The 26,180-nt window shown below is 37.0% G+C and overlaps 1 protein-coding gene across 1 annotated transcript in view; it reads left to right on the top strand.

Moving 5' to 3' along the window:
• The window catches only part of Plppr5 (phospholipid phosphatase related 5), a 116,833-nt gene that overhangs the window by 47,002 nt on the left and 43,651 nt on the right, over positions 1-26,180 (top strand). The window contains exons 2-3 of the mRNA XM_027935251.3: positions 613-745; positions 3,904-4,154. Coding sequence (XP_027791052.1) covers positions 613-745; positions 3,904-4,154 — 384 coding nt within the window. The remainder of the gene's footprint in view (positions 1-612; positions 746-3,903; positions 4,155-26,180) is intronic.

Raw genomic sequence — 26,180 nt, 5'->3', positions numbered from 1 at the left:
ACTAGGGACCAAGATGGAATAAATTATATTTTGTGCTTATATGATTATATCTAAATGAACCCTACTAGTATATATACTAATGAAAAAGAATATGTTAATCATTACAATTCTTAATGATGTATCAGATGAGAACAATCTTAAGGCAAAACATGTGGATTGCTTTTTTTTATTATAAAAGTATTACTGTGATTTCTAATTAGTATGTTTATACCGGATTTTTAAGTTTTTGCAAAAAGAATCTATTTGAATTCTACAGAAGACTTATATTTAAACAAGACACAGTCACTTATAAATCATAAAACTCAGTCACACACCAAAAATAACTGAGTACTTTAAAGATCCTTTCTATATTTCATTTTTAATGAAGGCTTTTAGAAAACAAAATCATTATAGTCTATTTTTATTCATAATTTATAATTTTAATACTCCCTTGAATTGAGAGAAATACGATTTTTATATATAGTGTCAAAGTTATAATGAAAGATATAAACACAAATGTGTCTCAGTTTTACATCAAGATTGTTACAAAAGGAGTGGCTTTTTGCATTTAAAAAAAAACACATTTATATTGGTTCCATTCTAATATCCTTTAATCTTTTATTTCTTTGCAAGATAATAGTTGGAGAAACTGCTGTGTTTTGCCTACAACTAGCCACAAGGGATTTTGAAAACCAGGAGAAAACAATTTTAACTGGAGACTGTTGCTATATAAACCCACTGGTGCGCCGAACTGTCCGATTTCTTGGTATGTGTTCACTGCATTGTTTTTATTCTTGCCAAAACATTGTTGATGTATAAGCTAATTTTTAAAATGACCCATGTCTTAACTGTATAAAAATATTAGGTTTTCTTTCTTGTGAAATATTTCAATTTGGTTTTATAAATGAACATCACATTCTGCGTTCTCTCTAATGCTCCAAGATCCCTCTTCTGGGTATCATTTGCACATGAAGGAAGAAAAGAAAAACACTTGGATATTGGATATTTTTTAAGAAACTAGCAGTTATATAATTAAATGATTTATTATAAAATATCAGAAAGTGACTGTGGAGAAATGATATGGAGGTAGATTGTTCAACATCATAAAGGTAAAGACTGGCAACCTGGCAATTTCAAGAAATACTGCATTTCATAAGAAGTATTTCAGGCTCAAATTCTGAACTATTTATATATATATATATATATATATATATATATATATATATATATATATATATATATTATATTTTATATTGGTGATCTTATTAGAGGACAAGACTCATTGATGTTTAACTTTCCATCTCAAATGCTAGCTCTAATAAATATGAATGTTCACTGACGAATTACTGAACATTATTTCAATTCAATAAAAACTTGGCCAAGATCAATTCTTTAACTGACACCATAAAATTTAATATAAATTATTATTTTCTGGATTAATTATATAAAATGAGAATATATTGATATGCTATATATTTTAAGATAAATTCTGTACAGTATTAAGAGATACACTGAGGATAGTATAACACTTAAGTATTTATTAATCTCTCTAGGAGGGGATTGAGATGAAAACTTTGGAGATGTTAGATTAGATGACCTAATCTATATATAAACTCATTAGAGATAAACCAAATGCCATCATGGCTATAGATCTCTTTGAAGACAAAAGGTCTTCATATCCAAAGCTGTTCTTTTAATAACCATCATACTATGTATCTCTACAGTCCTCATTTATCTTGGTGAAGAATAACTTTTTTATGAAAACTAAAAAGGTATTTTCACATGCATTAATACTGTGTTCTTAACTCATGTCTCTTTGTACAAGAAACACTTAATAATAAAATAAATAAGCAATAATATATGAAAAATGAAAGTATTTGATGAAATTGATGCTTTCCTAAAAACTGTTAAGAAAATTATATTGTGTCTATTTAACCAAATCACATTTGTGCATTTAAATACATGTTTCTCAAGAATTTGTGGCACAAAGTATGCTTTAGAGTCTCTGTAAAACATAGGAGAGCTTCATTTTTTTCTTGTTCCCTTATCATGATACCTGTGTTTCTGGTTTATTTTAATGAAATGAAAGTTTGTAACCAAGCATCACTGCATAAAAGGACCTCAGTTTGTGTAGTGACTTTATCCTTGAGGTCAAATCCCTCATGGGATCCCACTTTGATAATTATCTGTGTAGTCAACTACAACATTGGCCTTGGGCGTGATACACTGATATTTCTGAAGGACATTTGGAAACTTCACAAGTATCAAGAGACTTTTCCATATGCTTATCAAATATTTCTATTTTAAACAGGAAGACCTATTACACTAGATAAAAAGAATGATTTAGTCAAATAAAATGAGTACATCTTAGCCTAGATTTCAAAGGAGTAAAGATGAAGAGAGCTTGTAATTTAGACTCCTGTGCTTGGCCCTGAGGTTTTGGAAGGAGAGATTGTGTACATTAGTATCTTATGGAGTTCTCTTATTTCTCTGCCTCTCTCAAAATTCTGCTTTTGATAGCCTTTCCTTTTTGAGATTCATGGAATGCTGATGAGATATAAAGAAAGGTATTCTTATTGTTTCCTTTCAGAAGTTCAGGATAAAAGGAGAACTAATGTCTTTGTGTCATTGACATTTGGATACACATACGAGATTTGCTATGTGCAGATTTTTGTGCATAAATTTTTATGCATAAATCTTACATAATGTAAAAATTAAAAGGACCCAGCCATGTATCTAATACTGGAAAATTATTTGATCCTGCACAACTTTCATGATTTCCCACATGACAGTTAGTAATGATTAAAAGGTTTTGGAAACAAACAATCCAGAAATATGTGACTAAGAAGAAAAGCATCTAAATTTTATAATAAAATCAGATGACTTCTTAATGAGCCAACTGTTTTAGGAAGAATTTTGTCAAGTTTTAAGAGGTTCTCATGGATTTTATTTCCAAAATTATGAAAGAATGAATTACATCAGCATCACACCTTGAAAGTTGCATCTAAGTTTAATTGAAATCATTGGCAAAAAATTTATCTTGCCTAAGTAGAAAAATAAGTTTTGACAATAATGATGAATGACATTGAATTTAGAAAATGTTTTTGGTATTCAAGTAAATTGGCAAGTTCTTATAACAGGAGGGGAAAAAAATCTATGTACTTAATTTTATACCTCCTGGTGACCAGCGTAAATAAATTTTAATACTGTAAAGATAATTGGAAAATCATTATATTGATTTTTTTATTATTTACTAAATTGCCCCACAATTGATAAGTAGAAAGCCAATCCATAAAAGATAAGCTGTTCTGTACCTCTTAAAGTGTTTCTGAAGGCAATGCAAAGCTTCATCTGAAAGCATTCTGCTTTATTTAAGATTTTCCATGATATTTAAATGAAAACTAATGGCTTTGGATTTTACTGCTAATTGGCACCTCCAGCAGAGTTAATATCAGTTTGAATGGGCAGAAGAGACATAATCAAGGAAGACAACTGCTTTGCTTTATGTTAGTGAGATAAAAAAATGTTTTCAAAAGCAGGGAAAATATAAAGATTGGTAACATTAGTAAAACATGATAGACTATACCCTCTCAAGAGATACGTGGCTCCATTTAAAACTAGCATTACTCAAACAGTCTTAGAATATATTTTCTTCTTTTGTATCTTATAAACCTGTGAGGCATCAAAATATAGCCAGTGGCAGACAGCTCAATATGTTAAATAATTTAATACTTCCCACTAGTCCAGAAAGCCAAGGAAGAAACTAAGGAGGAGTGAAATGAATAGAACCAGGTGTATGTATATATGGAGAATTTTACTGTTTCTAAAATATTTCATCTTGGTTTATTGTAAATTGAGGTACAATAACAACAGCAAAAAAAAAAAAAAAAGCAGAGAGCTAAAATTGTTTGTTTTCTTCCTCAGGAATTTATACCTTTGGATTATTTGCTACAGATATCTTTGTAAATGCTGGACAAGTTGTTACAGGAAATCTGGCTCCACATTTTCTTGCCCTGTGTAAGCCTAACTACACAGCACTTGGATGCCAGCAGTACACACAGTTCATCAGTGGGGAAGAAGCTTGCACTGGCAACCCGGATCTCATCATGAGAGCAAGGAAAACATTCCCATCCAAAGAAGCAGCTCTCAGCGTCTATGCAGCCATGTATCTGACAGTAAGTAAGGATTAAAAACCTGTTTTAGTGTGTATTTCTGTTCATCCTTCCAATGCAGAAATTCTTTTCTTTGCCATAACAAAAGTCACTTAAAGACATTAATAGCTTTCTATTGGCCATTCGATTCATTTCTAATAATTGCTGTTTACACGGTGGATAAAATTAAGTCGGTTGACTCTCATGAGGCTGTGTGTGGGTAGTTGGTTGTATTAAAAAATATAGCCAGTAGCATTTCTATTTGTGCATATATTTGTCTTTGTGTTAAATAGGACTTAATGGAAACAAATTTGCTCTGTAGCACTTCCCATGAACTTGTAACAGTGCAATTAAGAGAACTATCTAGGCTCTTCACTGCCTACTCAAGCTCTCAAATTCCTTGGTTGGGTGAAGAAGGGATGCTTTTTTTTTTTTTTTTTTTAGAAAGCTCTTTTGTTGTTGGTAATTATTTCATCATAGTATCACAATCTGTGTTTTAGTATTTCCTCATAGCACTCACAAAAATATTTTTAGAAATTATGTTTCTCCTTTATTTTTGAGCATTTGCATCATTTTTGTGGTAAGAGCCAAGCCCAAGTGCAGCCATCTTAGGAACTTGAAGCAAAAATAAGTGGTCACAGCTGAGTGTGTTATCGATAGGCAAGATAAGGAAGCAGGAGCATCTCGACCCCCAATATTATTGTCATCTGCCTGTGCCTCTAGCAGCAGGATGTTCCATGCATCTTGCTGTTGGACACAAGGAGTTCTCCAGAGGATTTTCCATGAACTCCAAAAAGAAGTTAAGAGAATTTAAGTGCCTTCTGGTGTTCTTCCCAATGGTGCCATTATCTACTTCCTTCTGCTTTCAGCTTATTAACAAGAGGTTTGTTAAGACTCAGGCCCAATTTGAAACCAAATTTGATTATTTCTAATGATTTGGAAAAATTTAGGATTATTTTTAACCTCCAAGAGCTGTTTGATGATGGAGATGTTTCTAATGCAATCATGTCAGCTACCACTAAAACAGAGAGAATTATAGCAGTGCCTATAACATTTCTTCTAGAGATGGAAACAAATAAACAAATGTTGCAAAGCAGAAAGACAATTTAAAGGGGGAATAAATCATTGAACATAACATTTACAATGGCAAGATAATGTTAGAGGCCATAGAGGATGCATTTTAACATTTTAAGGTTTTTAAATCAAGTTAATTCTATCCCTCACTTCCTGGATTTTTCCAGAGAGAGAGAGAGAGAGAGAGAGAGAGAGAGAGAGAGAGAGAGAGAAAGAGAGAGAGAGAAGAGTTGTGGAGATCCACTTCTTCTTCTAGTGCCTACTAACTTGTAAAGTTTGTCTCGCACAATTCCTCTTTTGCCTTCTCACTTCACTCTCTGGGTCTAATTGCTCTCATTGCCCTCGATTTCTCTCTCCTGTAAGCTCAGCTTTCTTCTCATGGTGTAAGGTGACTGTGGTTCAATGTGAAATATGCTAACCCATGTACATTCTTTACTATTCACAAAGTTACTTAACTTCATGTTCTACCCCTGCAAGAATATAAAACACCCTGCCTTAAAATGAAGGTTTAAAAAGAAGCAAATCGGAAGTCACAAAATGCTTTTCCCTCATTGCCATCCCATCTAAATCCCATGTTTATATTTGTGTTTGCACAATATTGCAAATATATCTCTGCTTATAAATATGTGATCAAGCCAATAATGGAAGACAAATTCCAGAATGCTCTTTGACTCCAACTATTGTTGCATGAATATTTCAGCATGAGTAGAAATTAGATGTTACTGTGTAAACCAGCATTCACCATTGGTGGTTAAAATGTAACAAAAACAAAATACTTGGTATTTTTAGTTCATCAAAATAGTATTTAAAATATGTGATTGTGGGAGAAGACATTATCCTCCTATGTACTGGAAGAATCTTAATATTTTATCTTGCTCATGCCTGTTGCCCACCTGCAAGCATTTGTTTTAGCTACTTATGCATTATAAAACATACTGTTCTAGTCTGTAAGAAGACTTGGAGGTATTCATTGTAATGGTTAATTATAATTATTATAGCAGACATTTATTGAGCATTTACTATGTGTCCAGCATTAATTGCTTCACTGTTACTTTCATACTTTACTAATTCTTACATATTATTAAATTTTAAATTTTATTATTTGTCACTGTTACTTAATAATTGATTATTTATGCTAACTTATTGAATCCACATAAAACTTTCTTGAAACATGTGCTTTTATTACACCTATTTTATAGATGAATATATACCACAAATTTTCTTGTGACAATGATTCTGAATGCTCCAGATAGGAAACATTAAATCAAGCTAGTCCTAATGTGTGCCTGATCAACTAAGTTCCCTCCTCCTCCTGTACAATCCCAGCATCAGCAAAGTTTAAAGATGAAGGTGCAAAGTAGATGAGTTTAAAGAGTAATCATTGAATAAACACTCCAACACTCAGAAACCTTCTGTCTTTAAGTGTGGTTCAGATTGAAAGTTAGGATCCCTGCCTGTCATTACATTCATGGGTTCCTCTGTCTTGAACAATAGATTCTGTTCTCTTTTTTTATTATTATTATTTTTAATTGGTTGTTCAAAACATTACAAAGCTCTTGACATATCATATTTCATACATTTGATTCAAGTGGGTTTTGAACTCCCAATTTTACCCCAAATACAGATTGCAGAATCACATCGGTTACACATCCACATTTTTACATAATGCCCTATTAGTAACTGTTGTATTCTGCTACCTTTCCTATCCTCTACTATCTCCCCTCCCCTCCCCTCCCATCTTCTCTCTCTACCCCATCTACTGTAATTCATTTCTCTCCTTGTTTATTTTCCCATTCCCCTCACAACCTCTTATATGTAGTTTTGTATAACAATGAGGATCTCCCTCCATTACCATGCAATTTCCCTTTTCTCTCCCTTTCCCTCCCACCTCATGTATCTGTTCTCTTCTGTTTTTCTCTCTTCCCTACCGTGTGTGTGTGTGTGTGTGTGTGTGTGTGTGTGTGAGAGAGAGAGAGAGAGAGAGAGAGAGAGAGGGAGAGAGGGAGAGAGAAAGAGAGAGAGTGGGTAGGTGGTTGGCTGCTATGGCAACTCTGATTGTAACTCCTGCTGCAAATGTAGGCTTTGTAGTCAGGTTTTGCCATTATATATATATTTTTTGCCATTATATTTGAACTTATACACAAATATATTTCTTCCAAGATTTAGTAGAAATACATTGGGAAAACTTCATAATAAAAATGTTGGGTGTTTCAAACTAATGTAGTTTCATGAAATAAAATTTGCTAGAATTTCGATGGGCAAGTCAATAGGAGAAAATAGCCATGTGGTCAGTATTCTTTGTGGAGATGGTCTTATGACTGTATTTGATATATATTAAATGCTGATGAAAAACATATATAAACATAAATAAAAACAAATGAAACCTATGAAGATGCATTTGAATAAGAACTGAAGAATATTGTCTGGTGCTTCTGTATATGGATTACTAAATAAAATAAATGAATTGGAACTCTCCCTTAGCATCTGACTTTAATTAAGGCTTTGAGGATAATTTGATTGCAGAGCTTTCTTTTGCTTTCCTGAGAACTTGCAGGAAAATAAATCCCTATTCCTATTTTTGCAAATACTCTTGTTTTCCCAGGGGGAAAAAAAAACTTGAAGATTATTTAACCTTCAACTATCAAATTTATAATTCAATGTTAAATTACATTAGAATATTTAAAATTAGCTTTATGATATTTCTTTTCATATGAAACGAGTAATGTGTTTTCTAATTAAGAGCAAATGAATTTCAAAATTGCAAAATAACCCTGTTTGGTGGCTTTCCAGTTGACCCCCTGAATCACTAAGATGGAAAGACATAAAACCATCTCTTGGGTCACTTCCAACTCTGGCATTAGATTTTTTTTTTAATATTAAAAGAAAAGAAAGAGAGTCAGCTACATTTGCTGGCCTCTTTCCGTTCTATGTCACTTCATTACCAATTGTCCTAAACCTCAAAAAATGGTCTCCTATCTTCAGAATTTTTTGGACAGACAGAATACAGTAATGGTGCTATTGCAGTTTTCCTGGTGGTCTATCTTGGTTTCTCTCCTTGGTCATTTGGCTGGAGTCCGGGTTCAGGTGGGGCAGCTGGAACAGCTGAGTTTCTCCATTCCTAGGAGGTCTTTCTTGCAGGTTGTTTTCCCTGATGGCCTCTCAGAGCTTCCTTAGAAGAGGGCAAAGGCCCAAGATGTAAGGTGTCTTGAGAGTTAGGCTCCTAAACTTCCCGAACAGCACCACTACTCTATTCTGTCTGTCCAAACCAATCTCAAGACTGCCCAAACTGTTTTGGGTGCAGACAGAGACTCCACCTCCAGTCATGACTGATTGTAAAGAGATGAATATACTGAAAGGGGAAGAGTTTATAGACATTAAAGAATTTATTTCAGTGTTTTCTAGAATATCAGTGGGGAGCTAAAACATCATTTCTCTCTGTCCTCCTAGTCACTGGTAACTACTCATTAGCATCACCATACCTTTACTTCCCACATGGTCATCTTGTACAATAAGCTCTCAGGGTACCCTGTGCAACAACCACTGCTTACAGGCTGCTGAGTCAAGTGGTAAATCAGTACAACCAGCCTGGAGTCAGCTTACCCTTTCCTGTTAGTGATTTTTCCACTTAATTTTGTATAGGAGCATGAATGGCACAGATTCTGGGGCATAGGAATTTGGGGAATGCATGCCAGTTTTCTTGTAGCAATTCATTTCATGAGACTGGTTGGGGATTGTGTTTGGAGGAGAAGGATGGGTTAGTAAAAAGATACACTCTGGGCTACCTTTATGTGTTTGTCTTCCATGGCTAGTGAGACCCAGCGGTTATCACAGAGCCAAACTCTAAGGTTTTCCCACTTAGGAGCAATTCAATACTAAAGTGTATTTCAAATGAGAAAATTTGATTAAGTGTCTAGTAGGTGGTCTATCAAAAATATTTATTGTGGGTTTACTCACAATGTGACCACTGTACTATTAATGGAACTACTGGTGCTGATACCACTATTATTAGTCAACGAACGTCTCTCATGTCAATCTTCAGCTCAGTGTTATTGTTGGAAGTACAAAAAAGACATCTATGAAGTACCCACTGGTTCCAAATATATTCACTATCATGTACCCCTTTTATTATTCACCCTCCCTTGCCTCACATTCTTCCATGAACTCTTATGTTTTACAATCCTCTATCAAATACATTAGATTCCTACACCAACTTAGGCCTATGTATTACACAGTGACCCATAATAATAAAAATATAATGAGGCTGTTTTGAAATAGTGCACATAGAATTATTAAAATTGTAGAGATAGTAATTGACAGTTAAATTTATAATTAAAGACATATGGATACTCTGCATCTCTAATTTTACCAGACTTCCATAAATGACACTTATATTTGGCAATTCTGTGATGGACATGTGACTTTGTAATGATATCAGGTTTTCTAGCTACATCACAGAAATTTCAGCCCTTTAGATAATGTATCAGAACCACTGAACAATCTGAGATAACCAGTGTTGTCAACTGATTTAATAGTCCTAGCTAAAAGCAAAGAGCATTGACATTTTAGTTAGTATATGTGGGCCCATGATGGGTAAATACACTATTCTATTAGGATCTTTGAAGAACTGAAAAATATGTCACAGAATTCCATTAATATGTCTGTATTTTCTTAGGTGTTAGCAAACTCCAGCATGAGGACTACTGGCAGCAACTCACACATTCTTTTTTTTAAATTTTCTTTAATTGATTTTTTAAAAATAAATGACAGTGGAATGCCTTCAATACTTATTACACATATACAGCACAATTTTTCATATCTCTGGTTATGAATAGACAAATTCTAGATAGGGCACACATTCTTTTTCTAACTAGAAAAAGAAGACATACTATTATAGGGCAATATAAGAGAGCCAGGGGGGGTTCATTATAACTTTTGTAGACCCTAGGTATACTATTCCTTCATGCACCCTTCCCTCTTAAAAAAAGAAATTTAAAATTATGTTTTACAATAGCCATGCTATAAAAGCAAATTCGAAATATTATAGAATAGATATTTTCTTCAGCCTAAAAAGTTCACATTTTCTCTCTGATTTTAAAATAATTGAAGACATTTTCAAAGATCCTAGATACTGTCCCTACCATACCCACTGGGTAAGTCTATCCTGAGTATGGTACCTAATGAATGCTAGATCAAATGTGATTGCTAGTAGTGTTAGCTTTTTGTTGCTGTGATCTAAATACATGGCAAGAACAACTTAGAGGAGGAAAAGTTTTATTTTGGCTTACAGTTTGGAGGTCTAGTCCATGGTTGGCAGGTTCCTTCATTCTGGGTGCAAGGTGAGACAGAACAGAATGGCAGAGGAACATGGTGGAAGAACACTGCCCTGTTCATGGCAGCCAGGAAGTGAAAAGAAAGAAAGGGGGAAAGGCCAAAAGGGAAGATAAGCCTTTCTAGAGCATGAGATGAGTCTTTCTCCAGTCATGTCCCACCTGCCCACAGTTGCCATACCTTAGTCCATTCAAAGTTGGATGGACTGATTCTGTTAAAACTCTCATAATCTGATAATTTCATCTCTGAATATTCCTGCATTAACAGGAGCTTTGGGGGGACACTCACAGCCAAACTATACCATTGGCTAATCTAGTGATGACAGTGAGAGCCACGCATTGTCCACTATAGACAGGCAGCAGGGGTGAGGGCTAAGGGAATAAGTGGCACTTGGAATGGTTCTGGAAGGTAGATATGACTTGGATGGGTACATTATAGGTGAGGTAGGCCACAGAAGCAAAGGAAGAGAGCAAGAAACATGGAGACAATCAGGAACACACAACTGGGGGGACCTTTACAGTGGAAACGTATGTGGGGAGTTGTGGGCTTTATGCATGAGCAAGAGTAGGTAAATGAGGAAGGCCTTGTAAACCACCCTGAGGATCCATGACTTGAGATAATAAGCAATGTGGAGCTGAAAAATGATGTGACAAAAGCTGTGCTTCAGAATGCTGGCATTTAATTCAATTCTGTGGAGAAACTGAATGCTTATAATGCATCAGGCCTCTATGTCCTGACATAAACTCCTAAAGTTTAAAAATCGTCTGCTAGGGAGTAAAGAGGGAATTAAAATGATGGAGAAACTAAAGCTGAAGGGAATCTTTAAGGAGATTGTCACAGAATCTCAAATTTGATAAAGATTTGGATTTAACCAGTTTCTTATAACTAGGAGCCCATGAGACCAGGGTCAGATTAAATTTATAGTTTCTAGGTAGGCAAGGAGCTGGGAATCTATGAACTGCTGAGCCACACCAGAGTGGTTAAAAGTTGGAGCTGTGCACAGATCTCTAGACAATCTCTTTTAAACCACAGAAATAAGAAAGTCAGGCTGACAGCTGGAACCTGTGTTCCCATGTGCACTTCAAGGTCTGAATATCATCACCAGGTGACCCAGACAATGTGGCTACATGTAGCCAAGTACATAGGCCTCATCATCATATTCAGTTCTGTGGCTCTGTTTCAAACCTCTGTCCCACAGCCCCATCTATTGAAAATCAACTGATTGCCTAACATTGTCTTAGGTCCTTTATATATGTGTATCTTCAGGGTGGCCAAAACAAAAGCATGGCTGTCTTTATTGTACAGGTAACAAAATTGAAGATATTAGAGGCTAATTAACTTGTTCAAAGTTGTTCAGGTACTATGCTTTAGACCCAGGAGGGCAACCCAGATCAGTGTGATTCCAAAGTCAACATTTGGTCTCTTACATCACACTACCTCCTGGGATATGCCCCCAGGAAAGTGAAGGCAGCCATATTTTGAGTGATCCTCAGGGGGTAGTGTCTCACACACAGTAGGTAAAGAAAATCTCTTAGTTGATTTTAATTGGATGTTACATAATATAAATGAGGAAGACAGTTATAAAAATGTATGCACTTCAAAAATTCCTGTCTCGTGTCCCACTTTCCAGGTAACCAAGTAGCTCAAGCGCTAAAAGTAATATAAATGATTTGGATTATTGGATTTTAATTATACTTTGATCTTAAGTGAATGCATATTTTATTTTTATGATCCTTAATTTTTAATGTTCTGCCCATTATTTAAGGAGTTAAAGAAGCTTAATTGCCTTTTAAGATGACAACTAAGATATCTTTAATTTCTTTGCAATGTACAATAATTGGCAGCATAATTTCATTATAACAAGCATTCACAGTGCTTATAGTTAATTAGAGCTTCATGGTAGGTACTACCACTTTAACAGAGTCCAGCAGAACCCATTTTATAATGGGACAGCTCTGAATTCATGATCATTGATTATCTTGGACCAAGCAGCTCAGGTCAGATAGACCCAGTACCATGCTTAAGCCTGCTTTTCAAAAACCATGTAATTCTCTGCTGCAGGTGGCATGACCTTGCTCCTGCATTCCTGGGGCCTGCATTGTAAGTCGCTCCTGTACCATGAGCTACAGGCAGTGTTTTCCCACCACTGAAACCTCAAGTTTCAATGTCTGCTGGGTCACACTGTCTGCAGCAGGGCTGCATGCCTCACAGCCTGTGCCTTCTGCAAAGCCCTACCTTCCTCCAGGTCTCACAGTTCTTCATGTCACCACATATCTTAGCCCATTTGTATTGCCCTAACAAAATACCACACAGGTACCTTAACAACAATGGAAATGTATTTCTTATAGTTCTGAAGGATGGGATTTCCAAGATCATCCCTGTCAGGCAGTGTCTGTTGAGGGCTGCTTCCTGGTTCATGGCTGTTACCTTCTTGCTGTGTCCTCACATGGCAGAAGGGATAAGCTGATTCTCTGGGGCCTCTTTATAATCAGAGCCTTTATGACCTCATCAAGGAACAACCTGCTAACACCATCATTTGGGGGGTTAGGTTTCAATATCTGAGTTGAGGAGCACAAATATTCAGACCAGAGCACCCAGTATATAGGCCAGAGTAGCATTCATGGCATGGGCTGTTTCCCCAAGAACCCAAAGGCCCTTACCATATGCTGCACTTTCTTCTTTGTGGTTGGGATACAAGATGCAGTCATCGTCTTTTACTTTGGAGGGAATGTGAATTACCAGGGCCTCCAGTGTGCTAGCCATCATTTATTTATCTTGCCTCCTCAGCATGCTGTCTTCAATATTAAATGTCCAAGACACTCTTTGAGACATGCAAACTTTCATGTCTGTACAGATATATTATGGCAGAGAGTGGAGGAGTTAATATGGTATAAACTGTGGCATAGGACCTTCCTCTTTCTGGTGCATCTGAGCTTTATCCCATCTGCTTTCTTTCTTGAGTGGGATACAGAAGACAAATGAGGCCACTATTACCTGACTCAAGATTTGACAGGCTACACTTGTTCTCCAGGACCTGTCCCATGTGGTGAATGGAAATGAGATAGGAACCACCACTGCTACATTCTTGAGATTTTAAACAGTAGCATTCAATAGTCACTGTCCTACCTCCCCTAACACAACATTGTTTTTGATTTACGCTCTTGCAGGGAATGGGAGGCGTCAGATTCAGGGGCTTCCAGTTGAATTTCCCCAATAAGGATTTATTCCATTTACTACTAGAGGTGTATTAACAGATGTGTTAACAAATTCAGTAAGCCCACTGTGAGTCACATGCTGGCCTGGACTCATTTATCACATAGTCCACATATATTCCTACTCCAACAGGGGATTATGATGATACTGATTTAGGTATCCAGGTATCAATATCCACTTACTCCTTGTGTCCAGTAGTTCTCAAAATATATAGGTATTCTCTTTTACCCTACATATAAATGACTGAGTAAATGGTCATAGGTAATTTTGGGGAAATCATTGCAGTGTGTACCTCTGGGGACCTATTGCCTCTTCAGCTGATGAAGTCATTTGGGTTTGGCAACTGTGCAAAGCCTGAAACATTTTTCTTGAGGCATGTACCCTCAACTCATAAATTCTTATGATGATATATATTCAGTAGTCTTGTTGACTCCCTCTATATTAGGAAATGATAATATTCTACAAACCATCTCTAGAACTTTCTATGGTTAACTCCTTTGGCTGTCACACTGGCCTTGGTCTTTCTTATGATGATTGATGACCCTAGTTTTTGGTTTCTGGTGGTTAAGCACTGAAACTTGGCTTTCATTTCTTCAGAGACTCTGTAGACCCCATTAGTTTCAAGAAGCTCAGCTCTGTGATAGCCTCTCCTACCATTAGCTCTGACCTGCAGAGAAAAGCTCCCTGTGGACTTCTGAGTGATGCTGGTGTCCCTCTCACCATTATATTCCCGTGGCCTCAGTGAGCAGTGTGTCTACTAGGTATTCCCGTGACACATAATCCTCTGGTGGGTCTTCAAAATTCATGTGATATATACATTGCAGCAATGCACACTTCTCTGAGCCCTTTAATTCCTTCCTCCACCATCTGCCAATGCATTTTAGGCATTTCTACTTCATTCAGATAAAACCCTCTCTTTCCCCAGGCTTCTAGGAACCAGGCCAGCAGGGAGCTTTTACCAACCAAGAGAGCTAACTATAGGTGAAAGCTCAGTTTATAGCAGAAGAACACCACTTCCCTTCTTTCCTTCTCTACTTCTTTCCTTCCTCTTTTTTTAACACTATATTTCTAAGACGGAGATCAGAGCAACTTACTTCTGTGGCTGCCACACCATTTTCATCTAATTGTAACTAGAGAGGAGCTAATAAGTTAACGCACAGCAAGAGATTAATAGCATGATGTATTATTTTCTGTGAACCTCCCCATGTCACATACATTTGCATTTTTTAGTACCTTCAATATGTAGGAAACAAATTATAGCATTGTAACTTCAGTTATTAAACTCCTTCTTGGTTGAGGATGTAGTTGAAATCCAGGAGCTTTCTTGGCACCTCTTCTATTATTACTATAAAGGTTACCTTTGCATGAACAGTCTGCATTGAGCTATTTGTTTGTTTATTCCATTTAAGGAAAATCTTGGAAGGGGAATGGAGAATTTCAAATAACAAGTTAAAATTCGTCTATAATAATACAGCAATTTAGTATATAAAATAATAATCATTATTTAGCACTTTGTGCTGAGCACTTTACAGACAATATTTTTAACTGCTTGCTTTCTTTCTCTTTGTGGGGCTTGTAATATTAGTGGATGCTATAAAGAAATATGTTCTCCTTAAAATTTCCACTGTCAAACACCAAAACAATCATGCAAAATTTTTCTGTTAGTTCAAGCTACTATCTCATCCTGAAAGGAAACTTCTAGAAAGACTAATTTATACTTCCTCACTTTATGAGCCAATTACAGCACAGGTTTATTTCTCTTCCCAAAACACACACTCACACCCTGCTGAAACCAATCCTCAAATTTAATCTACCAGTGATTTTATCAAGGGCCTTTTCAGATTCTTGTTTTGAGGGCCACCTCAATGGTATGAATAATGTGGGCCATTCATCTGCTATCTCTGCTTTTCTCTTTTTAAGATTTTGAAAACATTTTATACTAAAAGAATTTGCTTTCTCTCTCATTTAAATGCTTTGTTGCCATGTCAGAAAGAAAATTATCTACCAGTGTACAGAATTTCTATTCTTGACCTTCTTTTCTTGCCTGAGGACAATCTCATCCATCCCACTTTCATGTCTTTTCAAGTGAACCCTGAAAGTCCTTCACTGGCTTTAGCCTCTTTCCTGAGCTCCAGGCTTTATACCTAACTTGACATATCTATTTGGTTTTCCATCAGCTCTTTAAACCCAGAATTCAAAAACCAAAATTATGATCAAACCAAAATTATGATTTTGCCATTACTCCATGCTAGCCTTGCTTGTGTGTCCTCTGATTGGCATTCCTTCCCTCCCAGTTACCCAACCCTGAGATCTCTGAGTCATTCTCAACTCCTCCCTTTTTCACACCCCCACATCCAGATGTCTGACTAATTCTGTTGGTTCCACACTTGAAATCTCTCACTCACAGATTCTACTATCTCCCCTATGTGCTTCTCCTGCTTGAACCCAGCTCTTTTACATTATTGGCCTTGGCTACTGCAGGAGTCTCTCAAATAAACTTCTTGACGTAGTTCTTTCCTCACCCTGTCCAGCCTACAGCCTGTAGCAGGAGTAATACTTTGGAAGAATAAGTTTTAATCACATGACACCTTGCATGAAAAATTCCTATAACCTTTCCTTGCCAGTCTTTCACACTCTGACATGTGGCCTATAAAGCAGGCCTGGCCCTGGACGAAATCTCATTTTGCTCTTGTTTTGGACTGAATTATGATCCCATAATTCATATGTGTGATAATATTTTTTCAGGTGGGACTTTGTGAGGTAATTAGGATTTGATGAGGTAATGAGGGTGGGACCCTTATTATGGGATTAGTGCACTTATAAAAGAGAAACCAGAGAGCTTGTCTTCTATCTCTCTTTACCTTGAAGGGACATAGCAATAAAGTGGCCATCTGCAAGCCAAGATGGAAGTCTTCACCAGAACCTGACCTTGTTGACACTCTGATTTTGAATTTCCAGTATCCCAAACTATGGGAAAATAAATTTCTGTTGTCAAAGCCAGCCATCATATGGCATTTTTTTCTGGCAACCAGAACTGACTGGAACACCTCCTTTGTTTCAGAATACCCTTTTCAGGGACTCAGTTCTTAGTTCATGTGAACTCAGTTTATACTAAACCTCTACTAGTTCCTAAACACAATATACTTTTTAGATTTCTATACTTTTGCTTTCTCTCAGCCTACAATATTTCTCTTGTCTCCAACTTCTATATTCACCTTGTCAAGATTCTCTTCACTTTTTGCATATTAGTTTAAAGGTCTCTACTATAAATAACTGAAAGTGAATCAGGGTGATTTAGACAAAATTAGATAAGAGGACAAGCTGAAAAATGAGGCTCTGTGAATGAGCAGAAACCAGCAGAATCTACGCAGAGAGAATCAGCCAGAAGCAAACCACAGGAAGGATGTGGCGAGGATACCCTGCCGTGACTACAGGGCCCTGGTACCTCTTCTCTCCCTGCCAGCATCTGTACTGCTACCACCCTACTGAGGGGAATGGATGCTTCACTTTTATCAACTTTGTGTCAACTGCAGGAGCATGGTTGATAGTGTGGATCACATGCCAGCAGCCTGCCTGCCAGCACTTTGGAGAAGGCCACATCCAGATTTTTGTTTTTACTTTGGTGGTACAATATATGTTTCCTATGTAGGAGGCATGTGTGTAAGAAATTTGCTAATTGCTGGGATTTGGGATGCTCTGGTATTAAAAAAGAAAAGAAAAAAGAATGTTCTTTTTGAAGAGAGTAAGATTGATTTTCTATTTGAAGTTTTGTCTCATCTTTGTAATTGAAATTAATCTTTCCATGTTCAATGATACAATCTAGTATACTTGACACCAGAGAAAATCGTTTTTAGTACCCCTTCTCTTAGATGAAAAATTTTTTTCAGTAAGTTATGCGATAATAATCATTACTTTATTTCTTCTTTTCAGTCTTAATATAGTTTCAGAATATGTGATCTTTAAAATGTTTCAAATAATAGTTTTTATATTTATATGACATTATAATATATTATAATGTAAAAGATATAAATTTTCAGTACAGAATTTCATGTATGAACTAAAACTTGCACTTACTCAACAAAAATACTGTGCATTCACATGATTTCATTTATTTAAGTTTTAGACATAAATAAAAATTCCTTAGTAGTCACATAAATTGAAAGAATTGAAATAATTTGAGTTATCATTCTTTATCTTTACAATCATTATTCTATCCTATTTGTGTATTTCTCCTCAAACCACTGTTTAAATGCAGCTCCAGAGGGTTTGGAGATATTAACTTTATTTTTTTTTAATTTTTTATTGTTGGTTGTTCAGAACATTACAAATTTCTTGATATATCATATTTCACACTTTGATTCAAGTGGGTTATGAACTCCCATTTTTACCCCATATACAGATTGCAGAATTACATCAGTTACACATCCATTGATTTACATATTGCCATACTAGTGTCTGTTGTGTTCTGCTGCCTTTCCTATCCTCTACTATCCCCCCTCCCCTCCCCTCCCCTCCCCTCTTCTCTCTCTACCCCCTCTACTGACATTCATTTCTCCCCCTTGTATTATTTTTCCCTTTCCCCTCACTTCCTCTTGTATGTACTTTTGTATAACCCTGAGGGTCTCCTTCCATTTCCATGGAATTTCCCCTTCTCTCTCCCTTTCCCTCCCACCTCTCATCCCTGTTTAATGTTAATCTTCTTCTCCTGCTCTTTGTCCCTACTCTGTTCTTAGTTACTCTCCTTATATCAAAGAAGACATTTGGCATTTGTTTTTTAGGGATTGGCTAGCTTCACTTAGCATAATCTGCTCTAATGCCATCCATTTCCCTGCAAATTCTATGATTTTGTCATTTTTTAATGCAGAGTAATACTCCATTGTGTATAAATGCCACATTTTTTTTTTTTATCCATTCGTCTATTGAAGGGCATCTAGGTTGGTTCCACAGTCTTGCTATTGTGAATTGTGCTGCTATGAACATCGATGTAGCAGTGTCCCTGTAGCATGCTCTTTTTAGGTCTTTAGGGAATAGACCAAGAAGGGGAATAGCTGGGTCAAATGGTGGCTCCCTTCCCAGCTTTCCAAGAAATCTCCATACTGCTTTCCAAATTGGCTGCACCAATTTGCAGTCCCACCAGCAATGTACAAGTGTACCCTTTCCCCACATCCTCGCCAGCACTTGTTGTTGTTTGACTTCATAATGGCTGCCAATCTTACTGGAGTGAGATGGTATCTTAGGGTGGTTTTGATTTGCATTTCTCTGACAGCTAGAGATGGTGAGCATTTTTTCATGTACTTGTTGATTGACTGTATGTCCTCCTCTGAGAAGTGTCTGTTCAGGTCCTTGGCCCATTTGTTGATTGGGTTGTTTGTTTTCTTATTGTCTAATTTTTTGAGTTCTTTGTATACTCTGGATATTAGGGCTCTATCTGAAGTGTGAGGAGTAAAGATTTGTTCCCAGGGTGTAGGCTCCCTATTTACCTCTCTTATTGTTTCTTTTGCTGAGAAAAAAACTTTTTAGTTTGAGTAAGTCCCATTTGTTGATTCTAGTTATTAACTTTTGTGCTATGGTTGTCCTATTGAGGAATTTGGAGCCCGACCCCATCATATGTAGATCGTAGCCAACTTTTTCTTCTATCAGACTGCGTGTCTCTGATTTGATATCAAGCTCCTTGATCCATTTTGAATTAACTTTTGTGCATGGCGAGAGAAAGGGATTCAGTTTCATTTTGTTGCATATGGATTTCCAGTTTTCCCAGCACCATTTGTTGAAGATGCTATCCTTCCTCCATTGCATGCTTTTAGCCCCTTTATCAAATATAAGATAGTTGTAGTTTTGTGGATTGGTTTCTGTGTCCTCTATTCTGTACCATTGGTCCACCCGCCTGTTTTGGTACCAGTACCATGCTGTTTTTGTTACTATTGCTCTGTAGTATAGTTTGAAGTCTGGTATCGCTATACCGCCTGATTCATACTTCCTGATTAGCATTGTTTTTGCTATTCTGGGTCTTTTATTTTTCCATATGAATTTCATGATTGCTTTCTCTATTTCTACAAGAAATGCCGTTGGGATTTTGATTGGGATTGCATTAAACCTATAGAGAACTTTTGGTAATATCGCCATTTTGATGATGTTAGCATTCGACAAAGTACAGCATCCCTTTATGTTCAAAACTCTAGAAAAACTAGGGATAACAGGAACATACCTCAATATTGTAAAAGCAATTTATGCTAAGCCTCAGGCTAGCATCATTCTGAATGGAGAAAAATTGAAGGCATTCCCTCTAAAATCTGGAACAAGACAGGGATGCCCTCTCTCTCCACTTCTGTTCAACATAGTTCTCGAAACACTGGCCAGAGCAATTAGACAGACGAAAGAAATTAAAGGCATAAAAATATGGAAAGAAGAACTTAAATTATCACTATTTGCAGATGACATGATTCTATACCTAGCAGACCCAAAAGGGTCTACAAAGAAACTATTAGAGCTAATAAATGAATTCAGCAAAGTGGCAGGATATAAAATCAACACGCATAAATCAAAGGCATTCCTGTATATCAGCGACAAATCCTCTGAAATGGAAATGAGAACAACCACTCCATTCACAATATCTTCAAAAAAAATAAAATACTTGGGAATCAACCTAACAAAAGAGGTGAAAGACTTATACAATGAAAACTACAGAACCCTAAATAGAGAAATAGAAGAAGATCTTAGAAGATGGAAAAATATACCCTGTTCATGGATAGGCAGAACTAACATCATCAAAATGACGAGATATTAACTTTAGCCAAAAACTACTCTAGTGGTTCCCAACCTCTCCATAAACCTGCTCTTAAGACAGATATGCATAGATGAGTCCATGTGCTAAGGACAAATGTATGGTTGGGAGCTCTTTGGATTGACTTCCATGTATAATGCAAAATATATGAAGATTATATATAAAAATATACTAATCTGAATCTTGTAACACTCAGTAATTGCAATAATTATTTCAACTTAAAGTAATGTTCCATTTACTATTACTCCCTAACAAACCACCCCAAAGTTGTCTTGAAACACTATTTTATTATACTCACAGACTCCGTAGGTCAAATAATTGGAAAAGGCACAGTGTGGCTGCATCTCATCTCTGCTCTATGATGTTTCTAGTCTCAATTGAGAAAAGTCAAAAGCTGATTCAAAACAAACAAAAAAGCTAGGGCCGGGCATCCACTGAAGGATTGGTCATTCACCCTTCCTTCTACATCTGGACTAGGAGGAGGTGAAGACTGAGACTGCCTACACATAACATTTTCATGGCTTTCTTGCAGAATGGCAACCCTAGGGAGTCTGACTTCCTGCAAGACTCCAAGCACAAGTGTTCTAGTGACCTAGGCAGAAATTCATTTGCTGTGAGCTCATAGTGTCACATTTACTGCATTTTGTTGGTTACAAAGAGCTCATAAGACTGCACAGTTTGAAAGGAAGGGGTTTAACTCAACCTCTCCCTGGAGGAGTGATAAGGGGTGGGAGTGGGGGCTGTAGCATCTCTCCTCAAAGAATGTGTTCTGCCAAAACCAATGAAAAGGAGGGCAGGAAAGTGTTATCATGAATGGTGTTTAGAATTGCCAACTGTGGTAACAATGGAGAGCAGATATATATTTAGTAGTTTTTACTACTATGTTTCTTTAGTGCCTGCACCTAGAAAGGAAACCATCTTTAATGTGCCACTACCCTTATTCTGATCCCCAAAGGCCTAGGTAATGTACTACTTTAAAAGGTTAAAAATGAGCCTGATTTTATTAGTATCTGTGCATCCTTATCTCACCTCCATTATAAATCTTATCACATATAAATTTTAGCTACCTCATTGCTATAAAGCATGAACATAACAGGAGTCAAGAAACTGTATTTATTGGTTGAAATGACTACAGCTATATATTAAATGCTTATTATTTAAAGCTAAGAGTTTTAAATAAATGCCTTATTCTTGTCCTTTAATAGATCTATAGTCTCAAAGTACACCTATTCATAAAAAGAAATACTCAAGATTAAGCACTGACTGATGGTTCTGAATAAAAAGCTCTAGTTTGTTAAATAAATCAAGCATGTGTACTGTTTCTGATCATTCTAATAGAACTAAGAGAAATAATGGGGACACACTTTGACATTTAGCTAGAAGCCACCTGACCTCCTTCTAAGCCCCTTCATCACTCTAATATTAACTTGAGAAAATTTTTACTCTTATGGTTGGAGATGCTGCCTGAAGGGGATCCACACACATCCTGAAGATTAGGAAGTCATGTTGCACACCATGAACAAGCCCACATCCCTGTCATGCATGTGGACATGGAGGCAACTGAGTTGGATTCATAGATGTTGTCTGGTAGGGTCCTGTCCCTAGCTGAGTCTGTGGCTTCTCATGTCCTCAGTATTCTGTATAGCACAGCTGTAGAATCCTGAGCAGCCAACTTCAGTACAATCCTTACATACTTTTTAAAACCCATAAACTCAAGAGACTATTGTTATTTTTCATTAAAAGAGTACACTTTATTTGTGCGAACAGTTGAATATTAATTGATTTCCTTCTACTATATGTGCCAGGACTGAGAACATAGATTACATTTAATCTTCAGAGTTCATAGTTGTATGTCATGGATACTATTATAATTCCCTAAATAAAAGATGAGAAAATGGAAGCTCAGAGAAGTGTAATAACTTGGCCAGAGTCGCACAATTGGTATACTGGAGCCAGGGATGCTCCTCAGGTGTACTCTCTGGCCTGCTCTGCCTCACTGCCCACCCCACCAGCCCCCCAGTGCAGCCAGCAAATTAAAGAGCATGCCTGGGCTGCCTGACAATGCAGAATTTCAGATCCCGTAACCTAGGCCCTTTGTTTGGGGTATTTGAGATCTCTTTAGTTTCCCAGAAGTGTAATGTTGATTTTCAGCATGGTCCTTTGCCATTCAAGTAGCCATGGCATAATTCAAGTACTAATGGCTTTTTAAGAAGGAAAAGGAAGTCATAGTGCACCCATCAGACAACAAGCACTACAGGAAGCCACCACACAAAAATCAGGCATATTTCTTATATTTAAGGGTTCCTAATGGTCTCTGTATTCTTATATTTGTTGCTATTAGGTTTAACTTCGTGGCACCCACTAATTCAGTTGGGCTATTTTTAACAGAATTGCAAGCACTTTAACCTATTCTTGTAATTTTTTTTCCTTACCCTATAAAGTTTTCTTATTGGGTCTCTTTTATTTCATGAAGCCTTATGGTGTTTCAAATAAAACTGTAAGATTCTTACAAATACAATTAAAATAGAGAAGATTAAACAGTAAAATTGAATGATCATATGAAGTGTTACTTAAGGATGATAAAACTTTACTCCCATTTACAAGAACTTAGTGCAGGCCCCCATCGTTGCTAGACTGCATTACTAATAAAAAAATTTCTTATTAACCTCTTATTAAGCCAGTTGTGATCCATTCATTCTTTATGTCATTGCCCAAGTAACTTTCTAAAATGGAGCTCCTACCATGAAGGGCCAGCTTCATGCATGTGTACCTTGTAATCACACAGGGCCCCAGACTGGGTTTTTTACTGCTGTCATGGCCTCGTAAATCTTAATGAATCTTAACATGGAGCTCCATGCATTCATTTTGCACTAGGCTCTAAATTAAGTAACCAGCCCTATAACATACAATCAAATAATGCACTACTGTCTCCACACATTCCTCCCATAAAGGCACTAGAAGGTTCTCTGCAATTTCCTAAGAATTCATGGAATATAGTTTAGAAGCAGCTGGGATTTCTGTAAGCTTTCTTCAACTTTTAAAATTCTGTAATTGTATGAACCATGAAGTGCTTTCCTAATAGAGTTATTAAAGTATATCAAAGAGAGAATACCTACACAAGCACCTCAGCATTAATCCAGAGATAATGAACCATGCACTGTGTCACTTCCTGTGTGTTTACTTCTTCATTGATCCTTTGTTTGGTGGTTTGTTTTATCAGGCACATCACACTATTGACTTTTATTGACCTGATGGTTAGACACAAATCCCTGCATTTTTCTTCAGCAGTGACCATAAGCTTCTTCTTTAAAGGCATAAATCTAGATTGGAGTTTTTAGTCATTTTCATGGTCATTAGTTGTCTTAGTGTCCAGTAACATTTCTAGAACATAAAAAATATAAGTTTTTATTTCACTATACTTTTATATTAATTTACAGCTCTTGGACCATGTGCTAGAGAAGAAATGTATGTCATAAAAATAACTATGAATAGGTGAACTTTCAAACATTGAAAATAACAATCAATTCAGACAACTTCACAAACAACTACTGAGCATGTGGGGCACATAGGGGTTCCGAGGATCTGAGACAAAGTTGCTGTCTTTACTGTGAGGGTGCTTAACACTCAGGTGCTGCTTCGAGTGAAGGGCCGAAAACCACCCAATAACATGTTTAGTAAGTGCTTTCACAGACAGGCACAGGGCGATGGGGAGGCCAGTAGGTTGCCAGGAGACAGATGTGGAACGTTGGGAGAGGAAGCCAGGCAAGGATGGCCAGTGGTTAAGGAGTTCATTGATTTCCTAGGGTTGCCATACAATTACTACTAATGTGGTGGCCCAAAATCACAGAAATGTATTCTCTTATAGTTATGGGGGCCAGAAGCCAGCAAGGCTTCCTGAGGGCCAAGCTCCCTCTGAAGACTCGCGGTGAGAATCCTTCTTTGCAACTTTGAGCATCTGGTGATTCTAGATTCTCCTTGGCCTGTGGCAGCAGAACTCCAAGCTCTGTTTCCACGAGGCCACATTTGCAGCGTTCCCTGTGTATTCCCCTCCTTTTCTCTTTCTTCAAAGATACTTTCTATTGGGATTTAGGGCCCACCCCAAATCCAAGATGATCTCATTTTGAGAGTCTTAACTACAACCACAGTGACCCTTTTTCCAAAAACAGGAATATTTACTTGTTCCAGGGACTAAAACTTGGACATATCCTTTGAAGGGGCACTACTCAACTCACTGCAAGGAACCAGAGAGATGAAGTGACAGAATGTGGGTCTCTTGAAGTAAATTGTAAGCAGTCAGCGTGAATAGAGCATCAATTCTGGGGAGAGAGTGGTAGATTGAGGATGGAGAAATATGAAAGGCCACATCAGGAGGGTGTTTTCTATCATGCTTAGAAGCTGGACCCTTTTCCTGAAATGCAGTAGGGACTTGACATTGGCCTTCCTGAGAGCTTTCCACACTCTTGCTCACCCCATAGGGAGGTGAACTGGTGATGCATGCCCAATCCACTAAGCAAATCTGGTAGTATTTGTCTTAACACATTTTAAATTTTAATTAGTTAGCAACCTTTTAAAATTGGTGAATTTTATATTAGAATTTTGTGTGTGCTTATTCTTGAAATGTGAGTACTGTGGCGGCACTGGGTGTATGTTCACTAATGGCAAAACGGTGGGGGTCGAGGACTGCTGTCCCCTCTCTAAAAGCAGTTGTTCCCTCCTGCTGGCCTCGTCCTCATTTACTACCTCCTCAACATGAGACTGGGGCCAGTTACATATGTCACCATGCTTTTGCTGTTAGCTTTCTCCACTTAGACTACTTGGCTCATTTATATTACTTTATTTGTCCTTAAAGGAAATGAATTTACACCTCTCTCTTTAAGGTTCTATAAAGGTATTTCCTCTTTCCCCTCTGCCTAAAATCTCCTTCCTGTTCCTCTTCTCCTGCCCCTTCATCTTTCAGCTTTTCATGGAAAGAGCCCCCACAAGAAGCTTTGCCCACCCCTCCCCATGTTTGGGTTGGCTTTTGCTTCAAATTTTTTTTTTCTTTTGTTTGAGGCAAGGAAAAGGTCTTTGTATACTTGAGGCCTAGAAAAAAAAAAACAAAAAACATTGATCAATCTGACTTCTATTTTCTGAAAATTCTTCCTATGATTTGTGCTCCTGAATATGCACCTCATTTTACATTTCACTTTTCTCTTAGACTAAGGACTCCTTCAGGTCATCAAGGACAGACTTCCCTAACTCATACCCCTAGCCCAAGCACATTGTCCAGGACACAGTAAAGAAACAATAAAAGTTCATTGAAAATGAATGAAGGAATGAGGGAATGAATGGACAAAGTCTATCTATTGCCCTTTCGTTCTCATGAAGCCTCATTCTATTTTTAAGCTATTAATCAAAATTTTTTCCAGGCACATACTATATTTTTAGTGGTATTCTAGGAAACCTTTTCTTGTCTGCCAAGAAACACATGGTCTGCATTTCTTCTTCCTTTGGGTATTTGGCCCTGGAGAATGAGAAGCTGGCTACCACTGGCTCCTAGTTGCAAGCACACGCCTTCTTCTTCTGCCTCAACTGTGTCCTTGCCAACCAAGTGACAGGTCACAAGAAAACAAAAGATTTAGGAGAACAAACCTACGAAATAATTTCTCCTATCT

Source organism: Marmota flaviventris, chromosome 10 (genome assembly GCF_047511675.1).
Source record: "Marmota flaviventris isolate mMarFla1 chromosome 10, mMarFla1.hap1, whole genome shotgun sequence".
In the NCBI taxonomy this organism is placed as follows: Eukaryota; Metazoa; Chordata; class Mammalia; order Rodentia; family Sciuridae; genus Marmota; species Marmota flaviventris.
Note: the sequence above shows the minus strand (reverse complement) of the source record. Positions and strands in the feature narration are given on the sequence as shown.